Here is a 15616-nt window from a genome sequence, read left to right as displayed (position 1 = left end):
GTTTCATTTCAAGCCACTGGAAACCAAGTTGATTTCAGAGTCTTCAAGCCTTTGCCAACCTGATCAAGTTGCCAGAGTGATCGTAAGAGATGCTGTAGTAAGTATATGATGAGGCTTCTGCGCACTTTTTTGCCTGCGAAATACACATTTTACTTCTGATCATGCATTGGGAACAGTTTATCCCAGTCTAGATTCTTTTTTTTCTTTTTAACCCTTGTATATGATGATAAAATAAAAACAAATTTTACAGTTTGGGGGAATGGGCACTTACAAACCCCTATGTGAAATAGTATAGCACTTGTGGAACCACTAAAAAGGTATTCTCGTTTCTTTTTTATGGCTTTTACAGAATGGTGTGGGTCTGGATATTTTTTTAAGATTTTTAGGGTAAGCAAAAAGTAGAGCTTTGGAAACCTTGAAAATGACAGTATAGTCTTTGTGCTGGAGTCACACAACCATATGCCATAAAGCCAAAAGGATGTCACAAACAGAGAATGATTGGATACATCTAGTTTTTTAACATGGCCATCTGGATGGCAGCATATAATCTCAAGTGACCTGAGATACAGTATTATACATTTTAATTGGATTGTGTATATAAAAAAAAACTGGCCCTACTATGTGTGTATGAATGTGAGTTAGGGACCTTAGATTGTAAGCTCCTTGAGGGCAGGGACTGATGTGAATGTGCAATGTATATGTAAAGCGGTGTGTAAATTGACAGCGCTATATAAGAACCTGAAATAAACAAATAATAAAATAAGTTTGTTAGAAGTATAACATTTAATTATCGAAAACCAAATAAGAATACTTCACTAAAGATGCTGTTTCCACCACAGGCTGATCTGTATATTATGGCGTGACGCAGATGACCAGAATCAGACACATGCGTGATGGCAGCTCTGATATGATAGTTATTCCATGTTGTTTTTGCTGTTGTGTGTGTATGGTATGTTTGTATGTATGTATGTATGTATATATGTGTGTGTGTGTGTATGTATATATGTGTATATATATATATATATATATATATATATATATAATATACTCAAATGTAGTGAAATGCTCAACTCCCTCTCATTGGAGGCTGAGTAAAATTACCTTCTAAGGAAGATTGCACATTCCTGAAAGGAGATTAGTGGGTTGGCTTGTCCTTAGTCACTCCGCTTAGAATGACATTCCTATAGTGTGAAGTCATGTAAGGTAACTAGACTTTGGAGGATTGCTTTTTTTGATACTGTGAGTCAATATGCAACATTTCCTGATCACACTCTACATGGAGAGAGCCTCCATATAGGCAGGGAAAGCTCCTCTCCCCCAGATGACCTCTTGGCATTGGTAACATTACTTAAACTGTGGCAGAATTCAAAAAAATTATAAACCATTCACTAGCTTTTTTTTTTTTTTTTGAGATTCTCAATAAAGTGTACCTAGCACTCTTCGACCCCCCCCCCCCCCACCCCCGAGCCTTTTGAGTGTTTGATTACACTGCTGAATTATTATTAATAATATTATTTAGGATTTATTTAGCACCAACAGGTTATGCAGCACTTTACCATATAAAAGACCGTACAGTTAAAATACAAGAGGGTTAAGAGGACCCTGCTCATAAGAGCTTACGATCTAATAGGGTGGAGCAAGTAGTACAGAAGATTGTAAATGGGGGATGAGCTGATGGAAGTGATCCAAGATTAGTTGGAGGCATGATGGACTTCCATGAAGAGATGAGTTTTCAGGGATTGCCTAAAGGCAGCCAGAGTAGGATGTAGCCAGACATATTGAGGTAGAGCGTTCCAGAGGATGGGAGAAGCTCTTGTGATAGTAGCAGACACTGAGCGGTTGGTAAGGTTAAAGAGTTTGGCATCTCAGTTATGTCAGTTAGTAATGCGAGAGGAGACTGAAGGAGTGAGGTGAGTAGAGAGATAGACTTGGGTGTCATCGGCGTAGAGATGGTATTGAAAGCCGTGGGAGGATTTCAAGTGACCAAGGGAGGAGGTGTAGATCGAGAAGGGGTCCAAGAACAGAGTCTTGGGGACCCCTACAGAAAGAGGAAATGGAAAGGAGGAGATGGATGTAGGTAACACTGAAGGGAGCGCTGTGACAGGTAGGAGGAGAACCAGGATAGAGCAGAATCCTGAAGGCAAAAGGAACAGAGTTTTTTGAGAAGGAGCGGGTGGTCTACAGTATTGAAGTGTGTGTGTTTGTATATAGTATAACAGAGCCATGGTAAGCTAGTATAAAACCTGAAATCTGCCTCCTTTTGAAGGTTGCAGATAAAAAAAAAAAACTTGATCATTTCTGTTGGTAATAGACCTCTGTCTGCTGATTTTACGATCACTTGGAACATGAACAAAATGACTCTAACCCCAAAGGCAGGAGACATGGTGGTTTTGTTATTTAGATCATTTGTTACTTTTCATCTTTCATTGCAGGACACAGACTTGTTAGTGTGAATGAGCCATACCTTTGCCAGCTGACATACCACAGAATTAGAGTACATAGAAAGTCCTGTTATCATATTCTGAGCCCTGATTGTCATAACTTATTTGTACGGTTTATTGTATGGTGATTTAAAGAACACTTGTAACACTAAAAATTAAATATAGCTTGAGCGCAGCGTCTGCTGAAATAGATTTCATTTTACAGAAAAAAAAGAATCAGTTTGTTGGATAAAATGTACTGCGCTTGTCTCGAAAGCACAGAGAGAGAGAGAGAGAGAGAAAAGAGTGAGAGGTCCACCTCCTTTGTAGAGCGTCGTCGAGAATAGAGGGTGCATGCTGTTAGCCTTATAAACTCAGTTTGTACTACACCCAGAAGCAAGGGATAAAAAGCAACATACACTGTGGGACTGAAGCCTGCAAAAAATACAAAGTGAAACTTTAATTGCGATACGCTGTATAAAGAGGCTTTAGATAGATTTATCTATTCTGGGGAAATAGGAGGTTCATCTTACAGGAAGAACTTTAAGCAGCCACTGTGTACCTTCCCTGCACCTCCTCGCTACTTTAAGATGTTGGTACTTTTTTGGTATGGAAAAACTCATGACTTTTCTCCTGGCTACCTGCAATGCAGCACTCTGTGTCCAGTTAGATTTTTTTTTCCAAGGAACAAAGCGGCATAGTAGAGTTGTTGAAATTACCTAAAATAAAAGATCAAACCTAATTGTTTCTGGCAAGAATTCTATTTGTGTGCTCCTTTTGTACCCAGTTTTATTGCATCCAGTCTGAAGGGAGGATCAAATATGCCAATTTCTAGGTTTTCTACACCCACAGATGTGTTTTAATGGGCTACTTTAAACCGAGGAAAGGACTAGAGAATAATTCACACCCGCTCTAATATTTCTGTTGACATGATTTCACTTTTAAGCTCATGTCATGTTTTTTTCAAATGTTACTGCTCCAATTTCAGAGTCATTTTTGTATTATTCTGAATTTCATATACTGCTATTAAATGTTTTTTTTTTATTTTTTTATTCTTACCACCTAATTGCAGCAAGGTAATTTCAACAGTTCTGTTGGATCTGATGGTTATATGCTGTCTTCTTTAACATGTGGAATGTCACCTGTCACCACCATCACAGAAGGGCTCCAGCAGGTAACTTAATACATTTGTAACTTGTTAGTTGATTCAGAAAGAAAAGGTACCAGGATGTGCCCTCAATTCCAGATTGACAACTATCCCTTTTCCAAGACATGGGTTTAAATTCTACATGCTGGACACAAAGAAATTTGCACCCTGCAATTAGGACCATTGCCACATGCTTTGCTGTTTTTATTATTTCACTTGCTGTAGTGCAGGTTTCAGACCTTTTTTTAAAAATTTAGTTTTAGGGGAAAAAAAAGGCTACAAATATAACGTACTGCGCAAAGAAGAAATGCTGTAAACCTTAAAAATGCTTTCAGAAATATACATTTTGTTTGATTTTTATCAATTTTATAAAATGCAAAGTGAGTGAACAGAAGAACAACTTAAATCATATCAATATTTGGTGTGACTATGCTTTTGGCTTCAAAATAGCATTAGTTCTTACACTTGCACAAAGTCAGGGATTTTGTAAGATTAGAGCCAGTTGTATGATTAATCAGTTACACCAAGTAGGTGCAAATGATCCTCCATTTCACATGTAGGTTGAAACCGTCATTAACAGAAACAGCTGTGTATGAGGTTTAAAACTGGGTGAGAAACAGCCAAATGCTGCTACTAAGATGAGGTTGCAGAAGACTGTTTGATGTCATAAGTCATACACAATGGCAAGACTGAGCACAGCAACAGCACACAAGGTAGTTATACTGTATCAGCAAGGTCTCTTAAAAGCAAAGATTTCAAAGCCGAGTGAGGTTACAAGATGTGCTGTTCAAGCAATTTTAAAGAAGCCCAAAGAAACCGACAACGTTGAAGAACCTAGGTGCAGTGGTCGGCCAAGTTAACTTGATGCAGCAGATGAAAGGCACATCATGCCTACTTCCCTTCAACATCAGAAGATGTCTAACAGTGCAATCAGCCCAGAACTGGCAGAAACCATTGGGACCCAGATAACCCATTTACTGTCCAGAGAAGTCTGGCCTGAAGTGGTCTTCATGTATAATACTGTATAAGAATGTTTAAAGATATTCAATTGGGGACAAAAAGCCATCCCTTCAACTGCTAAGTGACTCAACTATTCACGAAAACATAGAAACTGGGGTTCCAAAAAATGGCAGGAGGTGTTCTGGACTGATGAGTCAAAATGTGAAAAATTTGGCTGTAGCATAGGGCAGTTTGTTCACCAATGGACTGGAGAGCAGTACATGAATGAATGAATGCAGGCAACAGTGAAGCATGGCAGAGGTTCCTTGCACGTTTTGGAGCTGCTTTTCTGCAAATGGAGTTGGAAATTTGGTCAGGGCCAATGGTGTCCACAATGCTGAGAAATATAGATGTAAGGTACCTGTTAAAAGGTTTAGTCCAGAGTGGAGCTTTGGCTGGGGGTTGAGGCATTAGTGTAGTCAGGCAGTAACCAGGTCAGCAACCAGTCTTGACAGCGAGGTACAAAGTCAGAATCCAGAAGTGTAGTCGGAGACAGGTAGGGTCATACCCACTAAAAAACAAAAAATAAAATAATTGGCACAACAGGGGGACAAGGATGGGTTAAACAGTCCATGGATGGCTAAAATGCTAGGAAGAAATAGTCCAACAATGTCCATGTAAAGAATGCTCATTTCTGTGGCAGCTCAGTCGTTGGCGCAAAAAGCAACTCTGGAGAGGAGGAATAAGAAGGGAAAAGACCAGCACCAGTGTAGCAATTTAAAAAGCTTTAAAACAGTTGAGCCCTTTCAATCACCTAAAATACCTGGTGCTGCCCTCCCCTATATATATATATATATATATATATATATATATATATATATATATATATATATATATATATATATATATATATATATATATATATAGTTGGGATTGCACAAGACTGCTGATTTTGTATATGTTAGATTTAATGCTGATATTAGATCAACAGTAAATCTAATATATACAAAAGCAGCAGTCTTGTGTGATCCCCGATATTTTTGGGGATCACACATAATTGCTGCTTTTATATTACAATTTTACTGCTGATATAAATATTGGGGATACTGGTCTGACTGGTCCCTATCTCCTTTTCTCTTACCTCCTCTTCGTCGTGCCATATGGGAGAGACAGCAGGAACTGACTGTAGCAGGCTCCTGTGCTCTGTGGGTGGAAGGAGGAAATTAATGTCACGTAGAGGTGCTGTGCGCAGCACCTCATTGGCTGGAAGCAGTGGCATCTGTTCTGGAACACTGCTGGTATCTAGGCCGCAGCCTAATCCTATTCATGACCAGGATTGGCTGCGAACATCAACCAAGCCAGGTCGCGCTCGCTCAGTCAGCACAGGTGACCGTGAGTCCCGCTCGCACTGCACACTTGCACCTTGACAGGAGGACACTCATACTCAGCAGTATGCCAACTGAGCTGTGGAGTCTTGGGGTGCTGGTGAACATGATCAATCTGCTCACACAGGCAGAGTCCAGAAGCCAGGCCAGCGTGCACCCTTCCTAGGCAAAAGTGCACCTCTAGGCAGCAGTGAACACTAGGCGGCTGCCTACTTTGCCAAGCGCGAGCGCCGGCCCTGGCTGGGGAAAAGCATCCCCACCACATGATACTGCCATCACCATGTTTCACCGCGGGGAGGGTGTGTTCGGGGTGATGTGCAGTGTTCGTTTTCCGCCACACAGCGTTTTTGCTTTTAGGTCTCCTCTGACCAGAACTTCTTCCACATGTTTGCTGTGTCCCACACAGAGCTTCTTGCAAACTGCAAACATGACTTCTTATGGCTTGCCTTCAACAATGGCTTTCTTCTTGCTTGATTTGTGGATTGCACAACTAAAAGATGTCCTGTGGACAGATTCTCCCACCTGAGCTGTGGATCTCTGCAGCTCCTCTAGAGTTACCATGTGCTTCTCTGATTAATGCTCTCCTTGCTTGGCCTTCAGTTTGGGTGGATGGCCTTGGGTGGATGGCCTTGTCTTGGTAGGTTTGCAGTTGTGCCATACTCTTTCCATTTTCAAATGGATTGAAAAATGCTCTGCGAGATGTTCAAAGCTTGGGATATTTTTTTTATCACCTATCCCTGCTTTAAAGTTTCTCCACAACTTTATTCCTCTGAGGGTTTCACAGAACAGCTGTATTTATACTGAGAATAAATTACACACACACACAGCTGGACTCTATTTACTAATTAGATGACTTTTACTAATTAGATGACTTCTGCAGGCAATTGGTTGCACTAGATTTTAGTTAGGGGTATCCGAGTAAAGGGGATGAATACAAATGCAGGCAACACTTTTCAGATATTTATTTGTAAAAACAATTGAACAATTTATCATTTTCCTTCTGCTTCACAATTATGTGCCACTTTGTGTTGGTCTGTCACATGAAATCCCAATAAAATACGTTTGCATTTTTGGTTGTAACATGACAAAATGTGGAAAATTTCAAGGGGTGTGAATACTTTTTTCAAGGTGTGTCATTGGCCCAAAACCTTTTCTGCAGTAGGACAACAACCCTAACCATACAGCCAGTGTCATTTAGACCCATCTTCAGTGTAAAGAACAAGGAGTCCTAGAAGTGATGGTTTGCCCCCCACAGAGTCCTGAGCTCAACATAAAGTCTGTCTGAAATTACACGAAGAGATAAAAGGATTTGAAGCAGCCTACATCCACAGAAGATCTGTGGGTGGTTAGTTCTCCAAGATGTTTGGAACAACCTACTTGCTGAGTTCCTTCAAGCGTACCTAGACCTGATTCTGTTTTGAAAGCAAAGGGTGGTCACACCAAATATTGATTTGTATTTCTCTTCTGTTTTTACTTCCATTTTTGTCGATTGAGAAAAAAATAAGCTAACGCTTCTATTTCTGAAAGCATTCCTAATTTGCAGCATTTTCTTTTTGTTCATTGACGGACACAGCTCCTGATTCTTAACCATTGGGTTATAGTGCCCCCCTACAGGAGTAAGCCACTAGGCAGGAAAAAACTTGACTACGCCTATGGGAAGTCCCAGGGGGTATACACCCACTCTCAGCTATAGGCACTTTTTTCTGCCTATTGAGGAGTAAGGACCTAGTTCCTTGCTGGGATCTCTGGTACTGGTAATTTTTTAATAATTGTATTTATTTATTTTTTCCTCTTGATTGTAGTTCTTACAGGAACAATATAACAAAGTGCCGGACTGGGCAACAAACTGGATTTAGATCTTTAGGGTCCCCCCAGTCTGCCACTTGAGCACGTGCAGACCGCAGCTCCGTGCAAGGTCGGCCGTGACATAGCCCCACTGGACGGGGCTAGCCTGCGAGTTAAACGTCTCGCGAGGATGCATACGACTTGGCTTCGACCTGAGTCGCAGCATTTCCTCCTGGCCAACAGCACCCACATTACGATGGAGTGGTGCTCATTCTGTTCTTAGTGTGGTAAGTAGCTGTCCTCCCCCACTACCCCTGGAGGGTTTTGGGGTGAACGTGGGCCCCCAAGTTCCCCTCCCTTCCCCCCGGGTGAGGTGATGAGCTGGCTTTGCCACATGATCTTAAGTGGGGTTGGTTGTAGTGGTGGCTGCTGACCGGGTTTTCCAGGTGCGCAACGGGCGGGATTGAGCAGTGTTCCCGGCCACCAGGGGGTTGGTGACTAAGGCAGGGATGACCTCTGGGCTCCCTGCGGTGGTTGTTGGGCTGGGGTAGCGGAGGTTTCTACCAACCGCTCTTGCGTGCCTCACACTGCCGTATACGGCCAAAAATTTAGGCCGCGGCTTTGCACTCAACTCGTTCGCATCTATGTGAGGCGGCCCCTGTGAGGATGGCTGAAGCCGCTACCTCCCATTTGGGCATCCTGGGGCTCACGTCCTGGCGACTGGACACCCCCAAAAATGTAGGCCGCGGCCTACTAGTCCGTCGCCGCCGTTGGGGGGGCAGCCCCAGCGCATGTAGCTGAAGCCCCCACTCTCCCTTTGGGCATCTGCCGGGCTGAGGATCTGTGCAATTGCAGCTGGGCTCCCACAAAAATGTAGGCCACTGCCTGCTGGGCCATATAGATATAGACCAGGTGGCGCAGTGAGGGCACTTCATTTTTACTGACAGTCTTGCCCCATTATTGTGTGGGGCACCTGCCTTTCTTTAGCCAGGGTACCCGGCTTGTCTGTGTCTGCGTCCTTTAAAGGAGCTATGTCCTATTTTATGTCCTCTTTAGAGGGCTCAGAGGGCGACCCCCCCCCCCCTGTTTTTTGTGGAGGTCCAGTAGGTGGTCCATTTGTGGACCCTTGGTCAGCGTCCCCTTTGCGGGATTGCAGTCGGCGGCCTCCCCTGATTATGTTTATGGGATGAGCTCAGTATAGCTATATAGCAACCCTACTGGGTCAGCATCCACGCACCCTGAGTGTTCAGATAGTGAGGATGCTTCCTCTGCTCCTCCTAGCAATGCTAGATGGGCGCTGGTGGATTCACTGTTTTGTGTCATTGCGTGAAACTTTAAAAATGGAGGTTGCGGTTGATGCTTCGTCGGAGGCATCTGTTCCTTTTGGCACCTACGGGCCCTCCAAAGTGGCTAGGGTGTTCCTCTTTCCGCTTACCTTTTCAACATTGTCACAAAAAAGTGGGGTTGTCCAAAAAGCAGTGGTTGCTAGGCGTTATTTTGCTTGCGGTATCCTTATGAGGATTTACTGCTTAACCAGTTGCCGACCGCCGCCCGACTATATACTGCGGCGGTCAGCCCCGGCCAGGCAGAGTGACGTATCGGTACGTCACTCGCCTGTCACTGACTTGCGAGCCTATCGCCGAGGCTCGTTCACAGACAAGTCAGTGCGTGTGACCGGCGGACTCGATGTCCACCAGTCACACTGCGATCGCTCCTGTGAAGGGAGAAAGACAGAGCGGCTTGTGTAAACAAGCTGCCTGTCAGTTCTCCCTGTGTAAAAGTGAAGATCTGTCCGTTCTACTATGTAGAACGGTTGATCTTTGCTTTTACACCAATAGGAATGTCCCTACACAGTTAGAATCACGCCCCTAGGACACACTTAACCCCTCCCTGTCCAATAAAGTTAACCCCTTCCCTGCCAGTGTCATTTTTGCAGTAACAGTGCATATGTATAGCACTGATTACTGCAGTAATGTCACTGGTACCCCCAAAAGTGTCAAATGTCAGTTAAGGGTCCGATCTGTCCGCCGCAATGTCGCAGTACCGAAAAAAAAATCGCAGATCGCCGCCATTACGCGTTAAAAAAAAAACACCAAAAATGACAAAAATCTTTCCCTTTGTTAGTAAACGCGATAACTTTTGCGCAAACCAATCAAAATACGCTTTTTGCAATTTTTTTTTTTTTACCAAACATAGGTAGCATAAAACAAATTGGCCGAAAAATGTTAAATTTTGATTTTTACTTTTTTTTTGGGGAATTTCATATAAAAAAATAAAAAAATTGAAAAATATTGTTATTTTTGCAAAATTTACGCTCTTTTTTTGTTTATAGCGCGTGATCAAAAAATCGCACAGGTGATCAAATACCACCAAAAGAAAGCTCTGTTTGTGGGAAAAAAAGGACGTCAAATTCGTTTAGGTACAGCGTCGCACGACCGCGCAATTGTCCGTTAAAGTCACGCAGTAAAAAATCGCAAAAAAACCCCTGGTCCTTTAGCAGCCAAATCCTCCGGGGCTTAAGTGGTTAAAAAAAGGTGGATGGTCACACCTGAAGTGGACTTGCCGGTTTCCAGGTCAAATTGAGCTTCCTTCATCCTTGTTGAGGAGTCCCCGATCTTTACAGGTCCAGCTAATAAGAGGGCGGATGTTCTGGCCTGCCATATGTGCTCTGTGGCTGGTTTGGCAATTAGGCTGGTAATTACTATTGCTCTGGTGTCGCAAACTCTGACCGAGTGGGCTAAGCTTTTATGCCAGAACCTGGAGGGGGAAATCGCTTCCCCCTGTCTTTGCGGAGCTGGTGAACCGGTTGGTCCAGGGGCTACAGTGTCTGTGATGCCTCTTTTGGATGCGGCTCCTTTGATTTCTAGGCTGTCTGTATCAGCAGTGGTTCTTCGGCGTATTGTCTGGCTGAAATGCTGGTCTGCGGACTAGACTTCTAAGAAGGCCTTATCTGATCTCCCTCTTGTAGAAAATCGCCTGTTTGGGGCTTCCTTGGATGACATCTTAAAGGGTCTCACTGGGGCAAGAGTACTCTTCTGAAGGCTACCAAGGGCAAGGAACCCCATCATAGACATAGGCCAGTCTCCTCGGCTCCGCCTCTTCCTCTCAGAATCTCAAGACAAGGGGTCAAAAGTCAGGGCCTCCACCAGAGGTTCCAAGAGGACCTGGTCTGGCAAGCCATGAGCGGGCACTTCCAGACCTGCTGACAAGGCTGTCTCTGCATGAAGCAGCCCCCTCATCCGTATCTGGGGTGGAGGGACATCTTCGCTAGTTTCTGGATCCATGAAGCTCCCTGCTACAGGACAAGTGCTTATTTATTTTTTTACTCAAACCTCTTTACAGTGCCCAGGAAGAAAGGCAAGATACATTCAATTCTGGACCTCAAGACGCTAAGCTGCTTTGTTCGAGTACAGAAGTTCCGCATGGAGTCCATTCACATGGTAGTGGCGTCCCTACATCAGGGGGATTTCTTCTCGCTTCTATCTACATCAAGGATGCCTACCTTCACATTCTAAGATGTGCTGGTCGCCAGCGCTTCCTCTGTTATGCCGTGGACAAGGAGCATTATCAATTTATGGTGCTAACCTTTTGGGCTCCCCTCCACACCTCAGGTCTTCACAGGAGTGTTGGCCCCAGTGCTGGCATGGTTTGAGTCAGTGGGGGATTGCGGTACTGGGGTTACATGGATGATCTTCTGCGAGTGAAGCTTTTTTTTTATTTTCTCTTTTTTTCTTTTCTTTCCTTTCCTTTCGTCTAGGAAATCTGCCTCTAAGATCTACCATCGTACGTGGTAGGCGTACATTGTGTGGTCTGAGTCGCTTGAAGTTCATCCTCGCTCCTTCTCAGTGGATCGGATCTTAACCTTCCTTCAACGGGGGGTTGAACTAAAAATGCCCTGGAGTACCACCAAGGGCCAGGTATCTGGTTTTGCCAGTCTTTTTCCAGACCTTTGGCCACACACTTCCTGGTGCGTACCTTTTTTCTACAGGATGTCTGACATTTGGTTTCTTCAGTGCGGCCTCTGTTGCTGTCCTGGAAATTTTTAATGTGGTAGTTTCAGCTCTACTGAAGCCTCTCTTTGAAAATATTCAGAAGATTTCCCTGCTTACGCTGCCCCAGAAGGTGGCCTTCTTTGGTGGCTATCACTTCTGCATGTAGGGTGTCAGAACTGACATCCTTATCCTGTCATTCACCTTCTGGTGATTCACAAGGATAAGGTGGTGCTTTGCCGCTGTCCATCGTTCCTTCCTAAGGTGGTCTCTGTCATTTGAATGAAAACATTGTGTTTCCTTCCCTGTGTCCCAGGCCCAAACATCTGAAGGAAATTGCCTTGCATGTCTTGGATGTGGTCTGGGCAATTAGGGTGTACCTGGCATCTACGAAGTCTTTTAGGAAGTCACTTTGTGCTCACAGACGAACCTCACAAAGGGTTGTCCACTTCTTCTGCAACCATTTCCAGATGGATCAGATGGTGGTTCAGGCCTATTAGGTCAGGTTCCGCCTTTCCCTGTTTAGGCGCACTCTACTAGGGCGCTTCAGTGACGCAGATTTGCAAGGTGGCCACCTGGTCGTCTGTGCCCACTTTTACAAAAATCTTTTTGTAAGTGGTTGTGTTGGCATTTGCGGATGCTTCTTTTGGCTGCAAGGTTTTGCTAGCTGCTTTTTAGAGGACCTGGTCCTCCTTTGAGGGTGTATTGTTTTCAGGTGAGATCCAGTTGTTTATGGTTGAGCTCTGTTACCTGGTAGGCTATGGTTAGCCTTGGGAATTTTTTTCTGATGTTTTCCCACCCCTCTATGTTTAACACTGCTTTGGGACATCCCAATGGTTAAGAAGAATCAGGAGCTTTGTCCGTCAAAGAACTAAAGCAAAAATGGGATTTTTGACTTACCGTAAAATCCATTTCTCTGATGTTCATTGACAAACACCGCACCCACCCCTCTGTGAAATTGGCTTTCTTCGGACACTTCTTGTAACAAAAGTGCCTATAGCTTAGAGTGGGTGTATACCCCCTGGGACTGGCCATAGGCATAGTCAAGCTTTTTCCTGCCTAGTGTCCTACTTCTGTGGGGGGCAGTATAACTCAATAGTTAAGAAGAATGAGGAGCTGTATCCGTCAATGAACATCAGAGGAATAGATTTTACGGTAAGTTACAAATCCATTTTTTTTTTTCACACCTTCCTAAAACTTGTGCACAGTAGTGTATATTTTACCTGTGTGCGCCTCCCCAGCAAGGGCAAATCCGTGCCCTCATAAAAATTTAGATCCACGTTTTGCCTGTTTCTTTTTTTTTTTTTCTTCTCTCTGCTACAAATTTTAAATGGGTAGTTACATTTTCCATCACTTGGCTGCATCTTCCACAATTTAAATCGGTGTGCCTATCCTAGAATCCCATTTATTAAAGAAAAAAAAAAAATTTGAATCTTTTACAGTCACTTTAAGAATAACAAACCTATTCTACCTACCTGCTCTGTGCAAGAATTTTCCACAGAGCAGCCCCAATCCTCCTCTTTTCCGGGGTGCCCTGCTGGCACTCCTGGCTCCTCCCATTCATTGGGTGCCCACACAGAGCTGTTTTCCATGCGGGCACACGCCCGAGTTCTGCTGCATCCATTGACCAAGACAGTGGGATTTGGCCCTGCTCCCTTGTCACTGGATTTGATTGATAGTAGCAGGAGCCAATGGCTCCTGCTGCAATCAATTTATTCAGTGAGGATGGAGACAGCGGCTGGAGCCGCTGGGCTTGTGCACATCGCTAGAACACTTGGGTAAGAAAAACAGGGGTCTGGGGGCAGCTGCAGCACAGAAGTTTTTTTTTTACCTTCATGCATAGAATGCATCAAGGTGAAAAACTTTGAGACTTTACAATCCCTTTTTAAGCTTCATGCATCACTTAGCTCACTGTACTGCTTATGTGCATGGTCTGCCTAATTTTTGTTGCCACTATCCTATAGCTAGGCGCATGAAAAGTGGTGTGATGGAAGGAAAGGATATGCTGTCTTTTTTCCGTGCCGTAAGGAGAATGATTGCTGGATTCAATGTCCGTAAAAGGAGCTGTGTCACTGACCAGTAAAAGCACAATATTGGATAGGAGAATGGCAGTCCTTGGAACTTGACCATGAAGTCAGAGACTGCAAGGGCCAATAGTGAAGTGAAAATAAGGGGCTTCTTTTGAAAAACAGCAGTATGACCTCACACGTGCTTTATCAATATAGGCTGTGCTGCACCAGCATTTGAAGGAAAGTTGTGTTTAAAAAAAAAAAAGTTCTGGGAGGAGAACCTAGTCATGTGAACGGTCTAGTTCCATCACAACATCACTTAAGCAGAGAGAATACCATGGGGCTACACACCACCTCAAGATTTTTATGAATTGGATGGGTCACCATGTAATGAAGAGCCAATATTGATGTTTGCTCTACTTTATAAATGAGCCTCTGCATCATGTGGTGTCTCCTCTTATGAAAGATTTTTATTTATTTTTTTAACATGTACTACTTTGAAATGAATTAGTTTCAATAAAGTATTTAACTGGTTTCTATTCTAGGTCATCACAATGGGACTGTTTCGTACAATCGCATTGTTCTACCTTGGCAGTTTTGACAGTATCGTCCGTCGCTGCATGATGCAGAAGCAGACCTGTGAGCAAGCCAATAAAACAGACTGAACCTTGGACTGCCAATAACTTAATTCAAGTGCTTGCTGCTAGAAAGCATATGACCTGAAGATAATCCCACCATCTGACTAGTTTTATACTGTTCCCAACATGGAACTACATATCTAAATAAATAGGGAAGAGTATCAAATATATGCTGAGCACCAGCATGGTACTATGCAAATTGTGTTGAGAGGTTTATATTTTGTTTTTTTGTATTACCTGAAATATTTTCTGATGTGGGACTTGCTTAGTTCCTGATCACCTTTATGTTCTACCTGTTCTAAACTGTATTTCAAAATGTTAAAACTGAACTCTGGGCAGATATAAGACCTAAGGTAATGCAGCTCTGTATTCATTGACAAATCTTTAAATTTTTTTTTGTTTTTTAATGCTAGCCATGTGAGTACCTGAATTTGACAGGCATCAGCCACTTGTAGTCTTCTTTACAGCAGAGCTCAAATTGTGGATGGGAGAAGCAGCAAAAGGAGCTACTCCCTTGTACTACAGTCCAAGGAGCATGCTAAAAGAAACTGACAACGAGAAGCGCTCATTGGTCTACTGATTATCCCTTTTTACTGTCTAGTCACAGGGTGGTGGAAATTCCAGTTTCCTGCCCTGCCAAATAAGATTTTGTAGTGTTGCAAAGCTGTGTAAATCTCAAGACTGGATGGATATCAATACAAATTCTTTGCCAGACAAGTCAGCTACAATATATCTATTTTATCTGCATATTTATCTGTATCGGCCTGGATTTCAGCTTTAAGATGCAGCACTTTCTCCAGTATGTGATTTCAGTTAGAGCAGAAGAGACTAGAAGTGGTATAATGTTGGCCAGTTTGCACCTGGAATGCCATTTTATTTATTGTGAGATCCAGAATTTCCTCCACTAAATGTAATTAGATCAGTTACCCAGCAAATCTTCAGTTCTTTGCAGTTTGCAGCTATTGGAAATGTAATGTGTGCAGTGCCTACATGGTATATCTTGATGAAATTGTATTAGAGAGGATTTTGTTAAAGGCCAAAGACATTTTTCAAAACCTCACTTTTACTGTCAACCTGTAAATAGCTTGCCGTGTTGTAGAATAGTGAACTGTTTTGTTTGACTTTTCACTTCTAGGGGAATGCCAGACTGTTTAATACAATGTTGGTGCCTTTATGCAAGAGTCCAAATAGGTGTGTTCGTTGGGAATGATTATAACAGAAGAATGTTGGTACATTAGCAAGGGCTGGGCCCAAGTGCTTTTCCTACACCTTTATTTACACACACACACACTATACTACCAAAA

The 15616-nt window shown here is 43.2% G+C and overlaps 1 protein-coding gene across 1 annotated transcript in view; it reads left to right on the top strand.

Annotated features, from left to right (window-relative positions):
* Positions 1-14524, top strand: part of KDSR (3-ketodihydrosphingosine reductase) — a 53952-nt gene extending 39428 nt beyond the window's left edge. The window contains exons 8-10 of the mRNA XM_082258293.1: positions 14-97; positions 3493-3594; positions 14220-14524. Coding sequence (XP_082114419.1) covers positions 14-97; positions 3493-3594; positions 14220-14339 — 306 coding nt within the window. The 3' untranslated portion in view covers positions 14340-14524. The remainder of the gene's footprint in view (positions 1-13; positions 98-3492; positions 3595-14219) is intronic.
* The last annotated feature ends 1092 nt before the right edge of the window (positions 14525-15616 follow it).

This window comes from Pelophylax lessonae (assembly GCF_965119305.1).
Source record: "Pelophylax lessonae genome assembly, chromosome: 5".
In the NCBI taxonomy this organism is placed as follows: Eukaryota; Metazoa; Chordata; class Amphibia; order Anura; family Ranidae; genus Pelophylax; species Pelophylax lessonae.
This window is presented reverse-complemented; position numbering and strand designations above follow the sequence as displayed.